At 46.2% G+C, this 17,503-nt stretch overlaps 1 protein-coding gene across 1 annotated transcript in view; it reads left to right on the top strand.

Annotated features, from left to right (window-relative positions):
- Positions 1-17,503, top strand: part of DNAH2 (dynein axonemal heavy chain 2) — a 3,498,763-nt gene that overhangs the window by 2,389,030 nt on the left and 1,092,230 nt on the right. The window contains exon 54 of the mRNA XM_069646273.1: positions 14,322-14,452. Coding sequence (XP_069502374.1) covers positions 14,322-14,452 — 131 coding nt within the window. The remainder of the gene's footprint in view (positions 1-14,321; positions 14,453-17,503) is intronic.

The following is a 17,503-nucleotide window of genomic DNA, read 5'->3' as shown; positions in this document are numbered from 1 at the left end:
ATGTAAAGTCACCATTGGCTTTACTAGTCCCAAATTATGAACAGAAACCAGTACAAACCATCTTATTGTGGACGTACTGGTCGGGGCAATTCGATTGCCCCGGGGTCTGTTAGTCGAGCGGGCACGTCTCCGTCCCCCCTGATCGAGTTTTGGCTGGTGGCAGTGGATACTACTTTTTATATTCGACCGCGAATATATCTCTATGGGATTTTCCCATTGTTCGAGGCTACCAACTTGAATTATTTAATTCTCATAGCCTCGAACATACCGCTGGTTTATTTATTTAATATTCGCCGGTTGGTATTTTTTGCCAGAACTTGATTCTAAAATGGCGTTTGTGTTCTCTTCTGTGACTCCAACCCAAGTCGAGCCCTTTGTTCCACTTTTTGGCTGGCTTCTCCACAGAAGCCTTCAAAAGTGGTGCCACTCTGTCTGGGTACCACAGGGGGTGTGGGAGGGGGTTTAGGCACCCTGGACTGAGTTACCTTGGTAACTCAGGTCGCACTCTTGTGTGATTGGCCGGCTCACCACTTAGCATGTTTGATTGACAGCTAGGCTGAGTGAATGGGGGTGTGCTGCATAAAAGCAGGGCTTTTGGGACTGGAACTTTAGAAGTCGCCACAGGACCTGAAAATCCGACGAGGGAGAAGCTGAGCCGACCTGCTACGATGACACCACCGGTGGAGCCCAGCGTAACTGACTCGCCACTTCCCGACGACAGAGAAGATCTCCCGGCTGGAGAGTCTTCTTCCCCAGACTGCTGGGCACAACCAGTTTACCTTCTTTTCCTCGCATCCCAGGACGTCTTGTGGTCGAATTGCCCGTGCCAAGCACCCCGGCAACCGGATAGCCACTTACCACTGGACCGCGAATAAAAGGACCACTCCTTTTAACTGAGAACTCCGCGGCTGGTTTCTTCCCTGGCAGTGCAACGGACTCCTGTCTTCCTCCCTGACGAGATCCTCTCTTCCCCCAGACGAAGCACCGACCTGCATCCGCTGCCAGGAACAACTGCCCCCGCTGGAGTATTCTCACCACTTTAAGGTACCGTGTCCGCCAGGCCTCCCTTTCTAAAGATTGCTACAAGGTAATAATAATCCCTTAACCTTCTGGACTGGGCTGGCCGCCTTGACCATCTAACTGGTCCCTTTCTTTTGGTCCAACACTTTTTGAACTGATTGCGAGACTTTTGGGCACTTTGAACCGTGTGACCTTGGACACATTTCGAGCGGAGCATCTTAAAGTGGGTCCGGCCTTGTTAACTTTGACTTTACGGTTTAAACCTGCCTTCTTCTCCTACTGTGTTCTTCCGAAAGTGTTGGGCTCTGTTTCTATCTTTGCTCTGCCTTTCTCTCCCTTTTAAACCGATTGATTAGAGTGTCACCTTCGATAAGCGCTCACCGCTGTCTGAAAATAAGTGTTGATTTACTTAAGACTTGTCTAACTAATCGTTGAAGGGAGTGTATATCTTATAGTGACCGTGTTTTTGAACTGCTTGATATTAGTGCCAGTGTGTTTTATTAGATGTGGTTTTAAATAAATAATTATATCTCTTCTACACCAAGCTCTGGTCAGTGTTTGCTTGTTCTACTGTGTTTTTTTGACCTATTGTGAATACTCTGTATACTGCCTAACTCTTCTTGAGGGAAGTCTGACTACTCAGCCACAGCTACCAAGTGAATCTGTGTGGTACAGACTGCTGCCAAGTGGGTTTACTGCCAAACATCTGTAGTCTTAAATCTTTTACAGTGGTCCCAGAGGGAACTGCACAGGTTTCTGCCTAACAAGGACGGCCGTCCTTGTGGTCTCATCCCCTGGTGAAGAAATTTATGAAGGGACTATTCTGATCGTTCCCGCCGGAGAAGGCCCCTGCCCCGGCGTGGGAGCTCAACGTGGTGCTGACCAGGCTCATGGGGGCCCCATTCGAGCCTATGCATTCAGCGCTGTTGAAGTTCCTTTCATGGAAGAGAGCATTTCTCGTGGCCATCACCTCCGCACGACGAGTGGGAGAGATCCAGGCCCTATCTTGCAAGCCTCCATACTTGACTTTTTACGACACGAGGGTGGTGCTGAGGACGCACCCTTCCTTTATGCCCAAGGTGCCGTCGGACTTCCACCTCAATGAGCCCTTGGTGTTGCCAGTTTTCTTCCTGTCGCCTTTGTCTCCGGCCGAGAGGACTTTGCACTCGTTGGATGTGGCTAGAGCGCTGAAGTTCTACGTGGACCACACGAAGAGTTTTCGGAAGACATCACAGCTGTTTGTGAACTTTGGACCTCTGAATCAAGGGAAGGCTCTCTCGAAGGCTTCCATTTCCAGATGGCTCTCCGGCTGCATCATGCACTGTCACCGGTTGGCAAACCGTCCACTGCCCGGCCGTCCGAGAGCCCATTCGACCAGAGCGATCGCTGCTACCACGGCGTTCCTGTCTGGTGTGCCCCTGCTGGACATCTGCAGGGCTGCTACGTGGAGGTCGACGTACACCTTCACAAGATTCTACTGCGTCGATTGGGACTCCAGGGAGGAGTCCAAGGTCGGCCAAGCAGTGCTGCGCAACCTGTTCGCTTAAGGTGAGCCTGGTGAGGAGGTAAGAGATGTTTAATGTTGAGTTGTTGTATTGCTTAATGTTGAGCCTGTTGCCACCTCCCGTGGTTGTGCATGTTTATACTGCTATGTATTCTTATATTCATGATATATTCATGAATCTCCAGCATGGGTCTGTCATGGATTCACATGCAAACCCTCCCTCCTCCCCCTCTGCGGCTCTTCACTTGGTCATACTGCCACTTTACGTGCTACCAAATCTGAGGATGGCTGCCAGGGAAGGGGCTTAGGGAGAGGGCAGTCATTGGCTGAGGGCAGTATGACCCAGAGATCAGTGATTGGTTACTTCTAAGAAAGACAGATCAGAAACAAACCTGATACTGATTTTTTCTTTACCGAGGATTCCCAGCCTGACGACGGGGAATATTCATGAGAATGTGAATCCATGCCAGACCCATGCTGGAGAACAACAGTTACAGGTAAGTAACTTGTTCCTTCTAAGTCTTCTGATAAACAGCTAGCCAAGACCCCTGCACAAGCCCATAGGTCCAGTCAAGTCATAGAAGGGGAACCCTCTCAAGAAAGGTTCATTCCCAGCTCCATGAAATGGACCAGTGAGGATATAGACAGGGTTATGTCTAGAATGTCCTCCATAGCAGACTTGCATTCCCAGAACACTTCCTCTCTAATACCCCTGACGGTGCTACTCCTTCAGGGTACAGGGACACGCATCCCCCTGGTAAGAAACCTCAGTTTGAAACCACAATGCAAGGCCGGTCTTCAGACCCTTTTTACATCCAGCCTTACACCCAGTATAGTGAGGATCCACTACAGGATGAGGATCCAGACTTGGTAACGTTGGACGACCAAACTGGGGTGGACTATTATGGGGAGGACGAGGACCAAGAGGGGGGGGAAGATGACCCAGAAGTCTACAGAGTAGACTCCCCGGTAGGCAAAGAACCTCAAGTTACAGACTCTCCAGTCGACAACCAGCCCCTCCTAAATGAGGTCTTGACTAGAGCGGCAGAACACTTCCGCATAGCACTCAGGGGGAACAGGAGGAGAGGGACTTTGCTGAGGAACTAGTAAGAGAAAAGAAACCCATTGCTCAGACCATTCCAATTCTCAAGTCCATCCAACAGAGAATTGATCCTTCCCTTCTCAATCCTAACCTCACCAGGGCAGTAAACCCCAGAATTGAGAAATTGTTCAGGGCAGCCCAATCAGACCCGCTTTACATAAAGGGGCAACTGAAGCCTGACTCCCTGGTAGTTACTAATACCCGGAAGAGGGCGGGAACGCCTCTATCATCATCTGAGGCTCCCCCCTCCGACAAAGAGAGAAAGGTTGGGAAGGAAGGTAGCCTCCACTTCCGCTTACCAGGATTGCCAACTCCACCACTCTGCTGGCTAGTTACAACTGCCACCAGTGGGAGCAAGTAGCTGCCCTCATCGACTCCGCACCGGAACCTTTAAAGGGCCAGTTGGCCCAGGTTGCGTCGGAGGGGAGAGCTGTGTCCGGTTGCATCCTTAAGGCAACCTTTGATGCCGCAGATAACACCGGCAGGCTAATAGCAGAGAGCAATGTCATTAAGAGGAATGCTTGGTTAAGACAGTCAGGGTTTAAACCCGAGACACAAGCATCCTTAATCGACATGCCGGTGGAGCCTAATCTACTGTTTGGCAAAGCAGTAGAGGAGGCATTAATGAATGCCAAAGATGAGTATGAGACTCTGAAATCCCTGGGACAGTTGACCAACAAGCCCCTAATCAAAGAGGCAATAGTAATTTTCATCGCCCACGCAGCCAAAATTCACAAAGAGGCTCCAACTATTCACACGGGCAGGGTACATCACCGAAACCACCCCCCACGTCAAAAAGTACATTCCTTGGACCACCAGAAGATTCTCCTCGAGGAGATCGTCAATCTTCTAGCAAAGGACGCAATAGAACTTGTCCCGGGCAACCAGGTAAACAAGGGTATTTATTCAACTTACTTCTTTGTGCCAAAAAAAATCTGACAATGTGCCCAATATTAGACCTACGCCCTGCAAACAAGTATGTCAAGCCCCAAAAGTTTCGCATGACTACTCTCCAAGAGGTAATCCCCCTCCTAAAAAAGGGGGATTACATGGCAACATTGGATATGAAAGATGCCTATTTTCATATTTCCATGTTCCCAGCGCACAGAAGATTCTTGCGTTTCAAGGTGGACAGTCAGCACTATCAGTTGAAGGTGCTGCCCTTGGGTATAGGCTTGGCTCCAAGGGTATTCACCAAGGTACTGCCGGTGGCGGCGGCACACCTGCGCAGGGAGGCAATCCCGGTCTACCCTTACCTGGACGACTGGCTCATCACTGGGGAGACACCAGTAATTTGCAGGTCAAATATTCAAAGAACGATCGACCTCCTCTTCGAATTGGGTTTCTCCATAAACGAGAAAAAATCAAGTCTGGTGCCAAGCACCTCCAAACAGTTCTTAGGAGCTGTCTTAGACAATCAAGATGGGTTGGCCTTTCCATCAGAGGAAAGCATTCGGAATCTACTACTGCAAATTCCTTTTTACAAGCCCGGTCGCCAGATAAGGTGCGCAAAGCGATGCGTTTGCTAGGCATGATGGCGTCATGTATTTACCTGGTACCGCACGCGCGCCTGCGCATGTGACACATGCAAGAATGGTTGGCGAAACAGTGTTCTCAGGCAAATGGTCAGTGGGACGATCTAGTGGTGGTTTCGCCAACACTTGTTCAAAGTCTTCACTGGTGGACAAGAGAGAACCTGTCGAAGGGGAAACCCTTCTACTATCCAGAAGTACAGGCTGTAGTCACTACAGACGCATCCCTGTCAGGGTGGGGAGCACATCTCCTCCACCACACAGCTCAGGGTCTCTGGTCTCATACAGTAGCCAAGAATCGGATCAATCTGCTAGAGCTTCTGGCAGTATTCAGAGGGCTTCAGGCGTTCGAACCCCACCTGTTGAACCTGTCAGTGCAGATCCTGACAGACAGCACAACAGCGATGTTTTACCTAAACAAACAGGGAGGGACTCGTTTGCCAAATCTGTCCAAGCTTGCCCAGAAAATTTGGAGATGTGCACTCAGACGGAACATTTACCTGTCATCTCAACATGTTCCAGGGGATCTCAATTCGCTAGCGGACACGTTAAGCAGAGATCCCCTCCCAAGAGAACACGAATGGTGTCTACTCAGAGAAGTCATAGAAGACATCTTCTCACAGTGGGGTTTCCCCACTACAGACCTATTTGCCTCAAGCGAAAACATGCAATGCCCAGAATTCGCATCCAGATTCCCCCAGCCAGACTCCAAGGGGAGCGCCCTGTGGATGAACTGGTCAGGAATGTTTGCCTACGCTTTCCCACCAACCCCTCTCATGAGGAAAGTGGTCAACAAGATGCACAGGGAATCGATGACGCTCATCCTAGTTGCTCCCATGTGGGCGAGGCAACCGTGGTTCCCACAACTACGCAGACTAGCGGTGTGCAAACCCATCTGACTCCCGTGCTGGTACAACCTACTGTCCCAGCACCAAGGACAAACAGTGCACCCTCTACCCAACTCAATGAACCTGGCAGCATGGCTCCTAAAGTCATAGAGTTTGGACATCTCAATTTACCACAGAGATTTTTGGACATCCTAAAGGAATCTAGGAAACATAACATGAAGCACTGTTACTTTGATAAATGGAAAATATTCGTTATCTGGTGCCAGAATAAGCAAATCCCCAGTTGATTGCACTCCTTCCAATATTGTCACTTACATGCTCCACCTGCTGGATGCAGGCCTGGTATTTAACTCACTAAAGGTACATCTGGCAGCGCTGTCAGCCTACACCACTTCCCACAACAAGGTTTTGTGGTGTAAAGTACCAGTAGTTAAAGCCTTCATGGAAGGGGTAAAGAGACTCCACCCTCCAATTTCAAACCCACCACCTGGTTGGGACCTTAATGTGGTGCTTGCCAAGCTCATGGGCCCACTATTTCAACCCATGCATAAAGCAAGTCTCAAACACCTGACCTACAAAACTGCCTTCTTAGTAGCCATTACATCCATAAGAAGGGTCATTGAAATTCAGGCTCTGTCAGTGCAGGATCCTTTCTTTACTGTTCATAAGGATAAACTGGTTCTACGTACACACCCTAGGTTCTCACCTAAGTTTATTTCTAAATTCCACGTTAACCAGTCCATCGAGCTTCCGGCCTTCTTCCAAGAACCCAAAAACTCTGCTGAGGTCAAACTACACACTCTAGATGTGCAAAGAGCGGTCCTCTACTATGTAGACAAGACCAGACCGCTAAGGAAAACAGACCAACTGTTTGTCTCCGTAGCTACAGGCAGAGAATGAAGATCGCGTCTCTAAAGGTGCCATCTCCAAATGGATAGTCAATTGTATCCAACTATGTTACTCCCTTTCTGAAAGGACTCTGCCTTTTACGCCAAGAGCCCACTCTACAAGAGGCATTCGGCCACTCTGGCTTTCATTGCAAATGTACCCCTTGACACCATTTGCAAAGCAGCTACTTGGAGCTCTATTTACACTTTTACTCAGCACTACTGCATTGACACTCATTCCAAGACAGATACTCAAGTGGGACAAGCGGTTCTAAGACATCTGTTTGCTCATGACCCTTCTCACATCCCACCTCCTTCTTCTACCACTGCTCGCTAATCTATGCACAGCATGTGATCTAAGCAGATTCCACAAGCCTCAGAAGGGATACATTACTCACCGTAATCGTATTTCTGATGCTTGTATCTGCTTAGATTCACATGCGCCCGCCCTTCCTCCCCTCTGAGAAAAGGCGCATGAATGCTTGTAGTCTTATCTTCCTATCTATCTGCTTGGATAATCTGTACTTGCGCTACTCCTCATGCTACCTCATGTCAGAAAAAATACAATCTGAGGGTCCTACATGCGTGAGGGATCATGGGTACAGTGGACGTCACACAAGGGGCACTATTACTGGCTCGTCCTGTGTCGACGCCCATTTTTGAGTTTCGATAAAAAACTGTAATACTCTGCAGCTTCCACTAGATGTCGGCCTATGCACAGCATGTGAATCTAAGCAGATACAAGCATCAGAAACACAATTACAATGAGTTATGTATACCATATATATTAATTACAACACAGTCTTTCCTCCTTATTTTTGCCCCTTTTGCCGTTCCACTTGCATCCGTGGCTTAGCTCGAGTCCCTAGGCTTCGACTCTCCCTCAACCAACCAGTTCACCTTCCATCTGCGGGGACTGGACAGGAATTTCATCAAAGGGGAACCTGTCAACGGTATCTTTTTCACGTGATTTGTTGCGCGCTATTCTCCACAGGAAGCTCTGTGGTCTTCTGGCTAATGGCAGGAGCAGCCAAAAGTCAGAGAATCTGGGCCTAGGTCGATTAGACCTGAACCATCCGTACGGCTACCAACATGTGTTCTAGCACCTTCAAGCATCTCTTGTGCTAGATGGAATTACCATTAAAGATACAGATCAAATAACCAACAGACTCAAGGAATATGTACTACTTTATTCTCAGGTTAAATAAATCAGGGTCAACTGACAAACATCAGACGGATGCTTGCGTACTCACACATAAACTTGATTACACAGAGGTCTTATACCCCAATATGCGTCATCTATGGCGTCATCCTACATGGCAAACCATAAAACTTGTTAGCGGGAGGGATTGGATTAGGGGAACATATATCCACCTATAGAATATATACGTTCAGTACTTCATTGGCTGTCTCTTATCTGTAAAACAACCCTCAAACTACCTTTAAATACGTATAATACTGATTATAGCAAACAAAATGGCAGTGGATTGGTCTATGCAACAATATGTAGCGGGAAGCCCTATAGACCCACTGATTGGTTGACATTCTCACCCAACCTTGGACTTTCGACTCGGCTAGTAGCATGTTAGGAAACCGAAACCCAGGTGCTTGGATCACGTCAGATTACTCTGACCATCATCTCTCATCAGACCGGCCATTAGCCAAAGTTTTCCCATCTGTAGTTGACCTTGTAGCCTGTAGGACATTCAAGGGAGTGAAAGCACATCCCTATCTTCATTCGAGGCTTAATGAATAGCCCTTGATTTCGACTTATGAGTCACATGTGAATAGACCACAAATGTTTCCATTTCAGCCTCTTATTTACTACTATTTGATTTAATTATTCTGGGTGTCCTTTAGAGAATTGCTCTCTCTACCTTGTATAGACTTCATACACTTGTAATTGTCCAATACTTGGCTCTTGCAAATGTTTTCTTCTCTTTTAATCTAAAAGAAATATGTCCCATCCATGGCTTATCCGTCTGCCTCCCTTCGTGCTTTGCAGCTTTTCTCTAAAAATAGCATCCTTGATCCCAAGCCGACATTGACTCCTCTTTGTTTTGCACACAAAGCAGTTCTTCCAGCGTCTCCTGACTCTGCAATCCTGATCGGCTTCTGAGGTAGTCAAATTGAATATTTACACAAGCCGACATCCATTTTCCAATAATGGTCGTCCTTGCCACGTTACATATTCCTCTATAGCAAGCTTCTATGTATCTTTTCTACCTTGCGTTACTGCATATTAACACTTATTGGTCAGCAAGTTACTTTATCTTCTTGTACATTCATGATTATTTTATCGTTTCGCACATGTATCTCTTACCGCTTCAGTTATATCGTCACTCTTCAGTATTTTCATATTGTTTCAGCATGGCTTCATACATCTTCTCCATGACATCACTCTGCCCTCGTCAGATTTCACTCAGCGCTCAATGCTGTCCAATGGTGCATGCTGACATCCTACCATAGGAATCCTTCCACACTTTCAGTGCAAGGGTACACTTGATATATCGCCTCTCATACACTCGATGAGGTATAGGCATAACACATGGGGTCTCACACAGAGCCTGTCTCCTGCTGTCCCAGTATGACAGTCGTGAGAGGGTGGGAGCTAGGGAAAATGCATCCACCTGCTCCTCTAAATGTCAGTGATTGAACATTACTTGGTGCAGATCCTTATCATTGGTGGCCTGTGGCAACCCACAGTCTGAATTCGGGGTAAAAGGAGGAGTCCTGCAGCTGTGCCAAGACCCTGAAGAAGAAGAGCATCATGCTAAAGACCATAGTATTCTTGTAGAAGACATCTTTCATTGCCATAGGCAGGTCCCAGTGAAGCTCTGCCTCTCTTGCAACAATCTCAGAAGACCCTTGTGAATCATTTGACCCTTGGGCTGCTGGAACCAACCGGTCTGGACCCCTGTACGAGTAGCCTGCTGTCAGAAGAATTTGGAAGTGTCTCAAGTCCATCCTTTAGCCAGGCCAACTTAACCAAAGTCACCCTGAGTATGAGCTTGGGACTCTGCAGGTTACTGATGTATGGCCTTTGACCATACCGCCTGATGTCTCCTTCATCGTCACCAGTCTCATCTGCTGCCCCCTGATCAAGGTGAACCTTTCTGCTACCCATAGCTGTCATGGCCTGGTCCTCTGCTCTCATCATGGAAACTGCTATGGCATTTGTCCACAGGTGCCTGAGCCATCCTGCTGGAGGAATTTCAGAACAGTCTCGTCTGAGTACACAATCACTGTCTAGCCAGACCCAATCCCATAGCAAAAAACAGCTACTGCACCCTCTGGATCCCCTGCAACTGGACCAATGACAGAAGTATATGTAATTGTAATTGTAAATACCCTGAGGTTTCGAAGCACGGACCCGGGGATCGAACTTGTGTCGCTCTGCGTCGTCTTGCTTCCAAGGCGAGTGCGTTTCCCCTGGGCTATCCTCCAGACCCATGTGGCTTCAGCAATTCTGATTTCAGTGTGTGAATTTGCATATGTGTTTTCTCACACACTTCTCGCCATAGGGGTTGTATAGGCCGAAAGTCCACTCCCTAACTCTCCCTTGTATGGTTATGATCGGTGGAGTTCTGGCACCAAGTGTGGTTGGATTGCGTTGGGTTGGGCGAGTACACCTAAACCTTATTTACTTATCTTCAGTCCTTTTAAGGGCTGTGCATCTGGAATATTTACTCATCTGTTGGCTTTGACAAAACCTGTTCTGTGACTTTCAAGACTTCCTATCCCCGGCATAGGAAAAGTGCCTCTTTTTAGAGTCACAGGGTCTACTGCTGAACTTATAGGGGCTTCATGTTTTTAAGGTTCAGTATATCGTTTTTGGTTTCCTTGGGGGGATTGGTGGGGGGGGGGGGTGTTAAGGCACAGATGTTTTTTTACTTTACATGCTTAGAGATTTAAAGGCCTGATAAAATAGGAGTTGTGTTTTTCTGTGTTGTTTTATTTATTTGACTGTTCTGTGTGTGGTTCACTGAACCTTTAAAGACCACACATATGTATCTCCCAAGCCTGCCTTACTGCTCAGCCCACACTTACCTCAATAGAGTTTGGCTAGACTTAAGTATCAATTACCCTCTTCATCAACTAGGGTGGCCTCTCGGAACCCTTCTGCATGGCTGGTTATGCAAATCCATCTTAACAATGCCCCAAGGGGCTGGGTTAGCCAGGAGATTTGTAGGCACAATACAACAATCACTCAACCACAAAAGATGCAACCAACATTAAGAGTATGCGCTACATGTGCTTTAAAAAGGAGAATTGTGAAACCCAATAGGGTAGACTATGTAAATCCAAAGCGTAAGAATTTTCTGGAGAGTTCCCACGTGACAAAAAGACATACTATCTACAATTATAAAGCCAAACCTTTTGTTTTTGCCTATACATATTGTTGCAGATTCACCCTTGAACAGAATTCCCAATGCTTCCACTTGTTAATATCCACCAGATCAGATTTCTGAGCTCTCTGTTTGTGCTGCAGCCTTATTTAAGTATTCATTTTTCTTCACTGTACCCATCATGCATGCTTCAGGAATAAGCACAGTTTCATTTGCATAGACACAAACCCCTATTGTTTGGTTTAGACATTGCTGCATTATTCCTGTAAATCATGTTTTTTTCTCAACATTGTATGACCTACAATCAGTAGAGTGGGTAGAGTTGAGGTTGATGACTAGTTTTGTGAAAATAAACATGGTTCCATGATTTTGATCGCGTTTGGTTTCCATGATAACAGTAACGTTGACAATTGTTTTTAGAAATAGTGCTATATACAGAGATTTGTTTTACTCTAGAAAACCATGCTTAGTACAATGTACTGCCAAGAAATATAACATCCTGCTTTAGCAAAAGTAATGCATACCTTTCCCACAACCCCTCTAGGAGCTTTGTAAAATGTAATGGAAGCAATTGCACCTAGGGGTGGATAAAAGTACCTGTAATGGGCCGATTGCACGTAGGGGTGAATAAAAGTACCTGTGATGGACCGAAGATAGGACTTGGACCACGGGACATGTTTGGCACAGGATCTTTATTAACAAAATTAAAGAACAAGCCCTCAACTGCCCTATCGCTCCAAAGAGATGTCCCTGGCTAAGAAATAAAGTCTAAAGGTGCTCGTCTGGACGTCCTACACAGCATAACACTGTCCTCTGTCCCAAACCCAAGCTAACTAACTGGCCCTATCACTATAAAGATGAGAAACCAAACATTCCTGTATATAGATCTTCTGGCTTAGTCACTTGTTAGGTGGTGCATGACCCCCTCAGACTTACGAGGCTGCTTGCCACCATTCCAACAAGAGTCACTAGCAGTGAGATCCTGCTTGCTCAAACCGCGAGGGAGGGTTTTTTGTGTAGTGGGCTCACCTCCCTATTCTCCCTGGAGGCGACTCCCCCTTGGGAAGAACGGACACATTCCCTGGGTCCATCACATGCCTTACAGGCCTTCTATGGTGGATGGTTAAGTTTTCCTTTTGCTAGGCAATTTTTGGGTGTACTTCTTACTTTTTTGCTATATTTTCTATATGTTTTCTATATTTTTAACAAACATTTGTGTTACATTTCAATAAAAATGTAAAATTTCTGAGCAAATGTTTCCACTGTTTGATAGAAAAATAATGAATACATTACATTATGTAGATTACAAAGGCAAAGTAAAGGCCCATGGTCAGCAGAAATAAAGCCTATCGACAAGGACCCTCTTTCCTAGAATGGTGGATGAGGTTGAGGAGGAATTCCCGCTCAGCGCAGTGTGTTATGTGTAATTTTTCATAATGGAGCGCAGCATATTTGCCCAAAATCAAGTTAGCTCTGCAATAAGACGTTTGTTACTTTAGTTAAGAGGAAATTACCCAATAAAAAGCTTGTACAGCACCGGTGAGTAGTTGATTGGAAGCCTTCTTATTACATTCTTTAACAATAGTGCAATTCTGCACAAAAGAGGGAAAAATATTGTGTTAAGCATCTTTCGACAATGGTCGCCCCAACTTATCCATTTCTACTAGTTTCTGCAAACTGGTCCACATAGAGCAAAGTGGGTGACACAAAAATCCCTCTATAAACAGCTGCAAGAGCTTTTTCAAGCTAGGTCTAAAACAGAAATGCAGGAGATTGAAGGGGTAAAAAGCAAACCTCCCTTCTGTTCTTCCTTTTATGCACAAAACAATGCCAAATGGAGTTAGGCGCAATGCTCTCACCCCTTTAAAAGAAAAACGTAGCCCATCCTAAGGGAGGCTGGCGTAACAACTGTCACTGATGTACTGACCTATTTGACCTCGACCCAAAACCTGGCTGTCGTTACGTCAGTGGCCAAGTTTGTTCACCAGGCATGGTACAAAAGACCTAAGATTTGATTAATACTACTACATACAATCGATTTACTACTCTTTTTTTGCTCCTGCCTGTGGCCCTAATGGAATAATAAACTCATATAGGGTTGGGTTTACATCCCCACACCCCCGAAGAAGACTGATCTTAAGTCATGTAAAGGGTTGCAGGTTTTATACTAGTTCATCATATTGACTCCCAAGCTTGTGTAAGGGGCTGCAATCGATTTTAAATGCTGTTATAGGATGCCATGTGTTTGTTGTTCCAGCGTGATCTCACTCTATATCCTAGAGTGCATGAATTTGTTGTTTTTATTGACTCTCCATCATCCATGTACCTGTTTGTTCGTGTGCACATATATTTTATGGTGTTCCTTTATGGTATCACGCTGAAACTAGAATATTTTGATGATGAAAAACATACGAAGGCAAACTGAAAAATCATCAATTCCTATATTCCAAAAAACATATTTCCTTAGGCCACAACTGTCTCGCACACTTTTGCTCTCCCTCGCTCTCTTCCTTCTCCCTCACTCTACATTTCCATATCCCTCAATCTCTCCCTCCACCCAGCCCTGTCTCAAAACCCCTGGAAATTGCATTTACATTTAAAATTATAGTTTACTTTGTGGACACCATTTGTAACATCTTAAAATGTGTGTACCACCTTAAGAGGCCAGGCACTGCTGAGGCAGGCTGACCAAGCAGTGCTCGTCAGCCGAGCCCAACCCCCAGAGATTTCCACTGAATGCTTCCTCCTGCTGTTGAAAGTAATCCTTTCACTTCTGGTTGTAATAAAAAATGTGGGCCCCTTGATATATTAAATTACAGTGCGTCTTTCTGAACATTGTAACTAGTGCCGCAATAAGTGTTTGGGACCAACAAAGGAAATACAAAATTGTTGCTGGACATTAGCATTTTTGTATAGCACAGGTCCATCTTCAGGTGAAATAATGACTTAAGGTGATTTGTGCATTGCTGTATATATCTGGGGAAATAACTGCATTGTGTGCTTTTTTTTAAATTTTAGTATACAACTTTGAAACCTTACACCACATCTCTTAACTATGTTCATGACTGTTTTTTGACAGAGTCTTCTCGGACCGCCTGGTGGATAACAACGACATGGAGGTCTTCATTGCAATTATGAGTGAGAAGCTTGCCACTCTCTTTGACATGACCTTCCACAACATCTGCCCTAATAAGCAGTCTCCTATATTTGGTATGGATCCTTTTTCTGCTTCTATCTTAGTTAACGTTCTTGAAAAGAGTTCTAATGGGGATATGTTACCTTAAATGGGGGAGGTCCTGGTTGGCCTGCTTCATTTATTCATTGCGGCCATCACTGGACATTCATAGTTACAAGGTGTTAGCAAAGATGTTCCTTTTACTGCTTTCCTCCCATAGACTTCTATGGGTCACCTTATCTTTTTACTATTGTCTGCTTCCTGACCTGACATTTTGGATGTAAGGAAAGCCCTCAGCTTTACCTCCCTTGTTATTTACTCACTGTTATGGGGAAACTGATCAGTCTGGAAGACTATCAATACCTGGAGACTCTGGGCCTTATTATGAGTCCGGCAGTAACCCTGCCGGTGTTACCGGTGGGTTGTCGCCGGACTTGTGACATTTTACTGGTACATAGCTTGCCAGTGCCACTGGGACATTACAAGTCCCGTTGGACCGGCAAGCTAGGTGCCGGTAAATGTTGTTCCCCATTCCCGTGGAGTCCAATAGGACTCCACGGGAATGGGTTCACAGAAGCACCAGCGCCATTGTCAGTCTTCCTACTGGGACCGATGCGCCCCGGCAGTGTCGGACCTGTCGAGCGCAGCAGCCCCGGCAGGCAGACTCGGAATGTGGCGGTCCGGAAACAAGGGTGCCGGTAGCCTTACCAGCACCCTTGTTTCCGGACCGCCACTATTGTAATGAGGTCCTCTGTCTCCCTTAGTGGAATTTTTGTATTTTTAAAGCTGCCCACATCAGATTAAAGTTGAGTGTGGTATGGGTACTTTGTATCCTTATAACTTTTCTTTTGTAAATCTGTGAATACAGTCACAATGGCACCAGGATTGGGTGGAAGCAGCAGATATGTTTCTATTTTGTTTTTGTATAAGCTGTGAAATTCCTGGAAATGTCAACTAGGAGCTGTTATCCCTTGCCTGGTTCTGGGGACTGGCAAGGTGGCGACTCGGGAGCCAGGTGGCACCCAAGCCAGTAGACGTTGAGTCTGGCGGTAGTTTGGAGAGGATCCCATGGTCAGCCCATCTTTGTCCCAGTCACTTTCCAAGGGACAATCACAGTTCTGCATGACAGGCCAATCTTTGGTGTTCATCTCCCCCAACTCACTAGCCAGGAGGGTGTGCCTGTTCTGAAAGCATTTCCTCTACAAAAACCTCATGTGGGACCCTACAGGATAGTACTGGTGCACTCCCTTCCCAACTGAGCCCACAGCTTCCCCTGAGCAAACCCAAAATTACAACAGGAAAAAAAAGGTAAGCTTTCCCTTCTAGGGAAAGGATGCACTTGGCGTTGGTAGCAAGTGATTGAATACTGTTTTAGCTTTACCTGGTTCAAAGCGACTTTTCTTGGAGAGTTTGTGGGACCCATAGTGGACTCTGTCTTTTCAGATACAGTGTTGCCAGTTCGAAACTTCACAAATGCTAAGAGATCAGTGCGGGTGAAAGAGGCATTGCACTCCAGCAAATGGTTCACACACCTGCATACATTATCACTATTTCCCTGCACACTCAGTGAAACCAAGTGTTTCAAAATCTTACCAAATATGTTTCGAGCCTTGAAACCACATGCTGGAAACATTGATGACTTCAGCCCAGGCAGCACCGCGAGAGTTAAGAGGAGAAAGATTAACTCACAAGATGCTGGTCAGGCCAATTAACTTAAGCTAGAGGCAACCAGGGGGGTGAAACCGAGAAATTATAAGTGAGACAAGGACACCAGGTGGGAAGGAAAGAAATACTGGTGGAAAAAGAGCTGACTGGGAAGGTCAACGTGGGTGCTTAATTGGAATGTCAAACTTAATAAGAGCTTACTGGGAATGTGGAATTGGGAGGTTGGCGCTCTGACAGAGGTGCACACTAGAGGCTGGAGAATGGAATGAGGAGGAGTAGTCGAGGCACCCCTCTTTGTATGTACAATGTATCCCCAAGGGCCTCTCACTTGCTCCAGGCCTCTCTAGTGTTCCCACACACACACACTCCTTTCTTAGCCTGCAAGATGTTCATGATGCGGCTGCTTTCATTTTTCCGATCAGTTCACGATTTTCACTCACGTACACAAACGGCTTCAGGAGAAATGAGTAAGTCAGAAACCAGTTGTCCACAGCCCAGAAATACTAGCACTCGCTAGCCACAGCTATAGAAGAGGCCTCCAGCCCAGTGCATTTTAACAATGTCTTCAGGAGAAACATAACCTCACCCCAAACTGTATTGAAGGGAACAATTGGACTCAGGGTCACAGTCCTATATAGTTCAGCTTTGGCTGTTTCAAACATTCCTCTCACTTGTTGTCTTCTCCTCATTCCCTCATTCTTTTTTGGTTCAATGTGTACCTCAACCCATGTGATTATAGTGAATGAACTCCTTTTGTGTGTGACTGACATGAGTTGTGACAGAGCTTAGTGAGAATGTCAAACTTGGAAATGTAGTCATCTTCATCCTCTTCTCACTCATACATACAACGTTATGGCAGTTAATGCCCTGGTGTATTCAACCATGGATTTTAGGAAAAGCATTTAAATGGGCCTGGCGAGCAAATGTATGATTCGTCTTCAGTGAGTCAGAATGTGTCAGTCTTTTACTGAGGCTTCATACATTTGAACATACTTCGCTATGCATAGCATAATTTTACTGGCTGCCGATGAGATCAACAGGCCCTCATTAGGAGTTTGCCAGTAATCCGCTCGTGCTACAGGCAGGTTACCAGCAAATTCCTCTTACCATTCTCGATATCCCGGTGTTAACGGGATATTACGGGCACCGGCAACGGCGGTAAGTTCCCATTCCATGGAGTTCGATAGGATAGCATGGAATCGGAACCACTGAAGCACTGGCAACGTTTAACAGTGCCGATGCTTCAGTGACTTTGCTGCCGGTAGGGAACTGAACTCCTGGCAGGTCGGGCCTGCCAGTAGTTCACTGCGCATACCGGCAGCCTCGGAGTAATCCGGTCCGGTAAAAAATGCCAAAGCCCGTATTACCGGCCGTTTAACTGGCATTCTTTCTGGACCGGATTACTCGTAATGACTCTCAAT

This window comes from Ambystoma mexicanum, chromosome 1p (assembly GCF_040938575.1).
Source record: "Ambystoma mexicanum isolate Mex_15411 chromosome 1p, UKY_AmexF1_1, whole genome shotgun sequence".
Classification (NCBI taxonomy): Eukaryota; Metazoa; Chordata; class Amphibia; order Caudata; family Ambystomatidae; genus Ambystoma; species Ambystoma mexicanum.
This window is presented reverse-complemented; position numbering and strand designations above follow the sequence as displayed.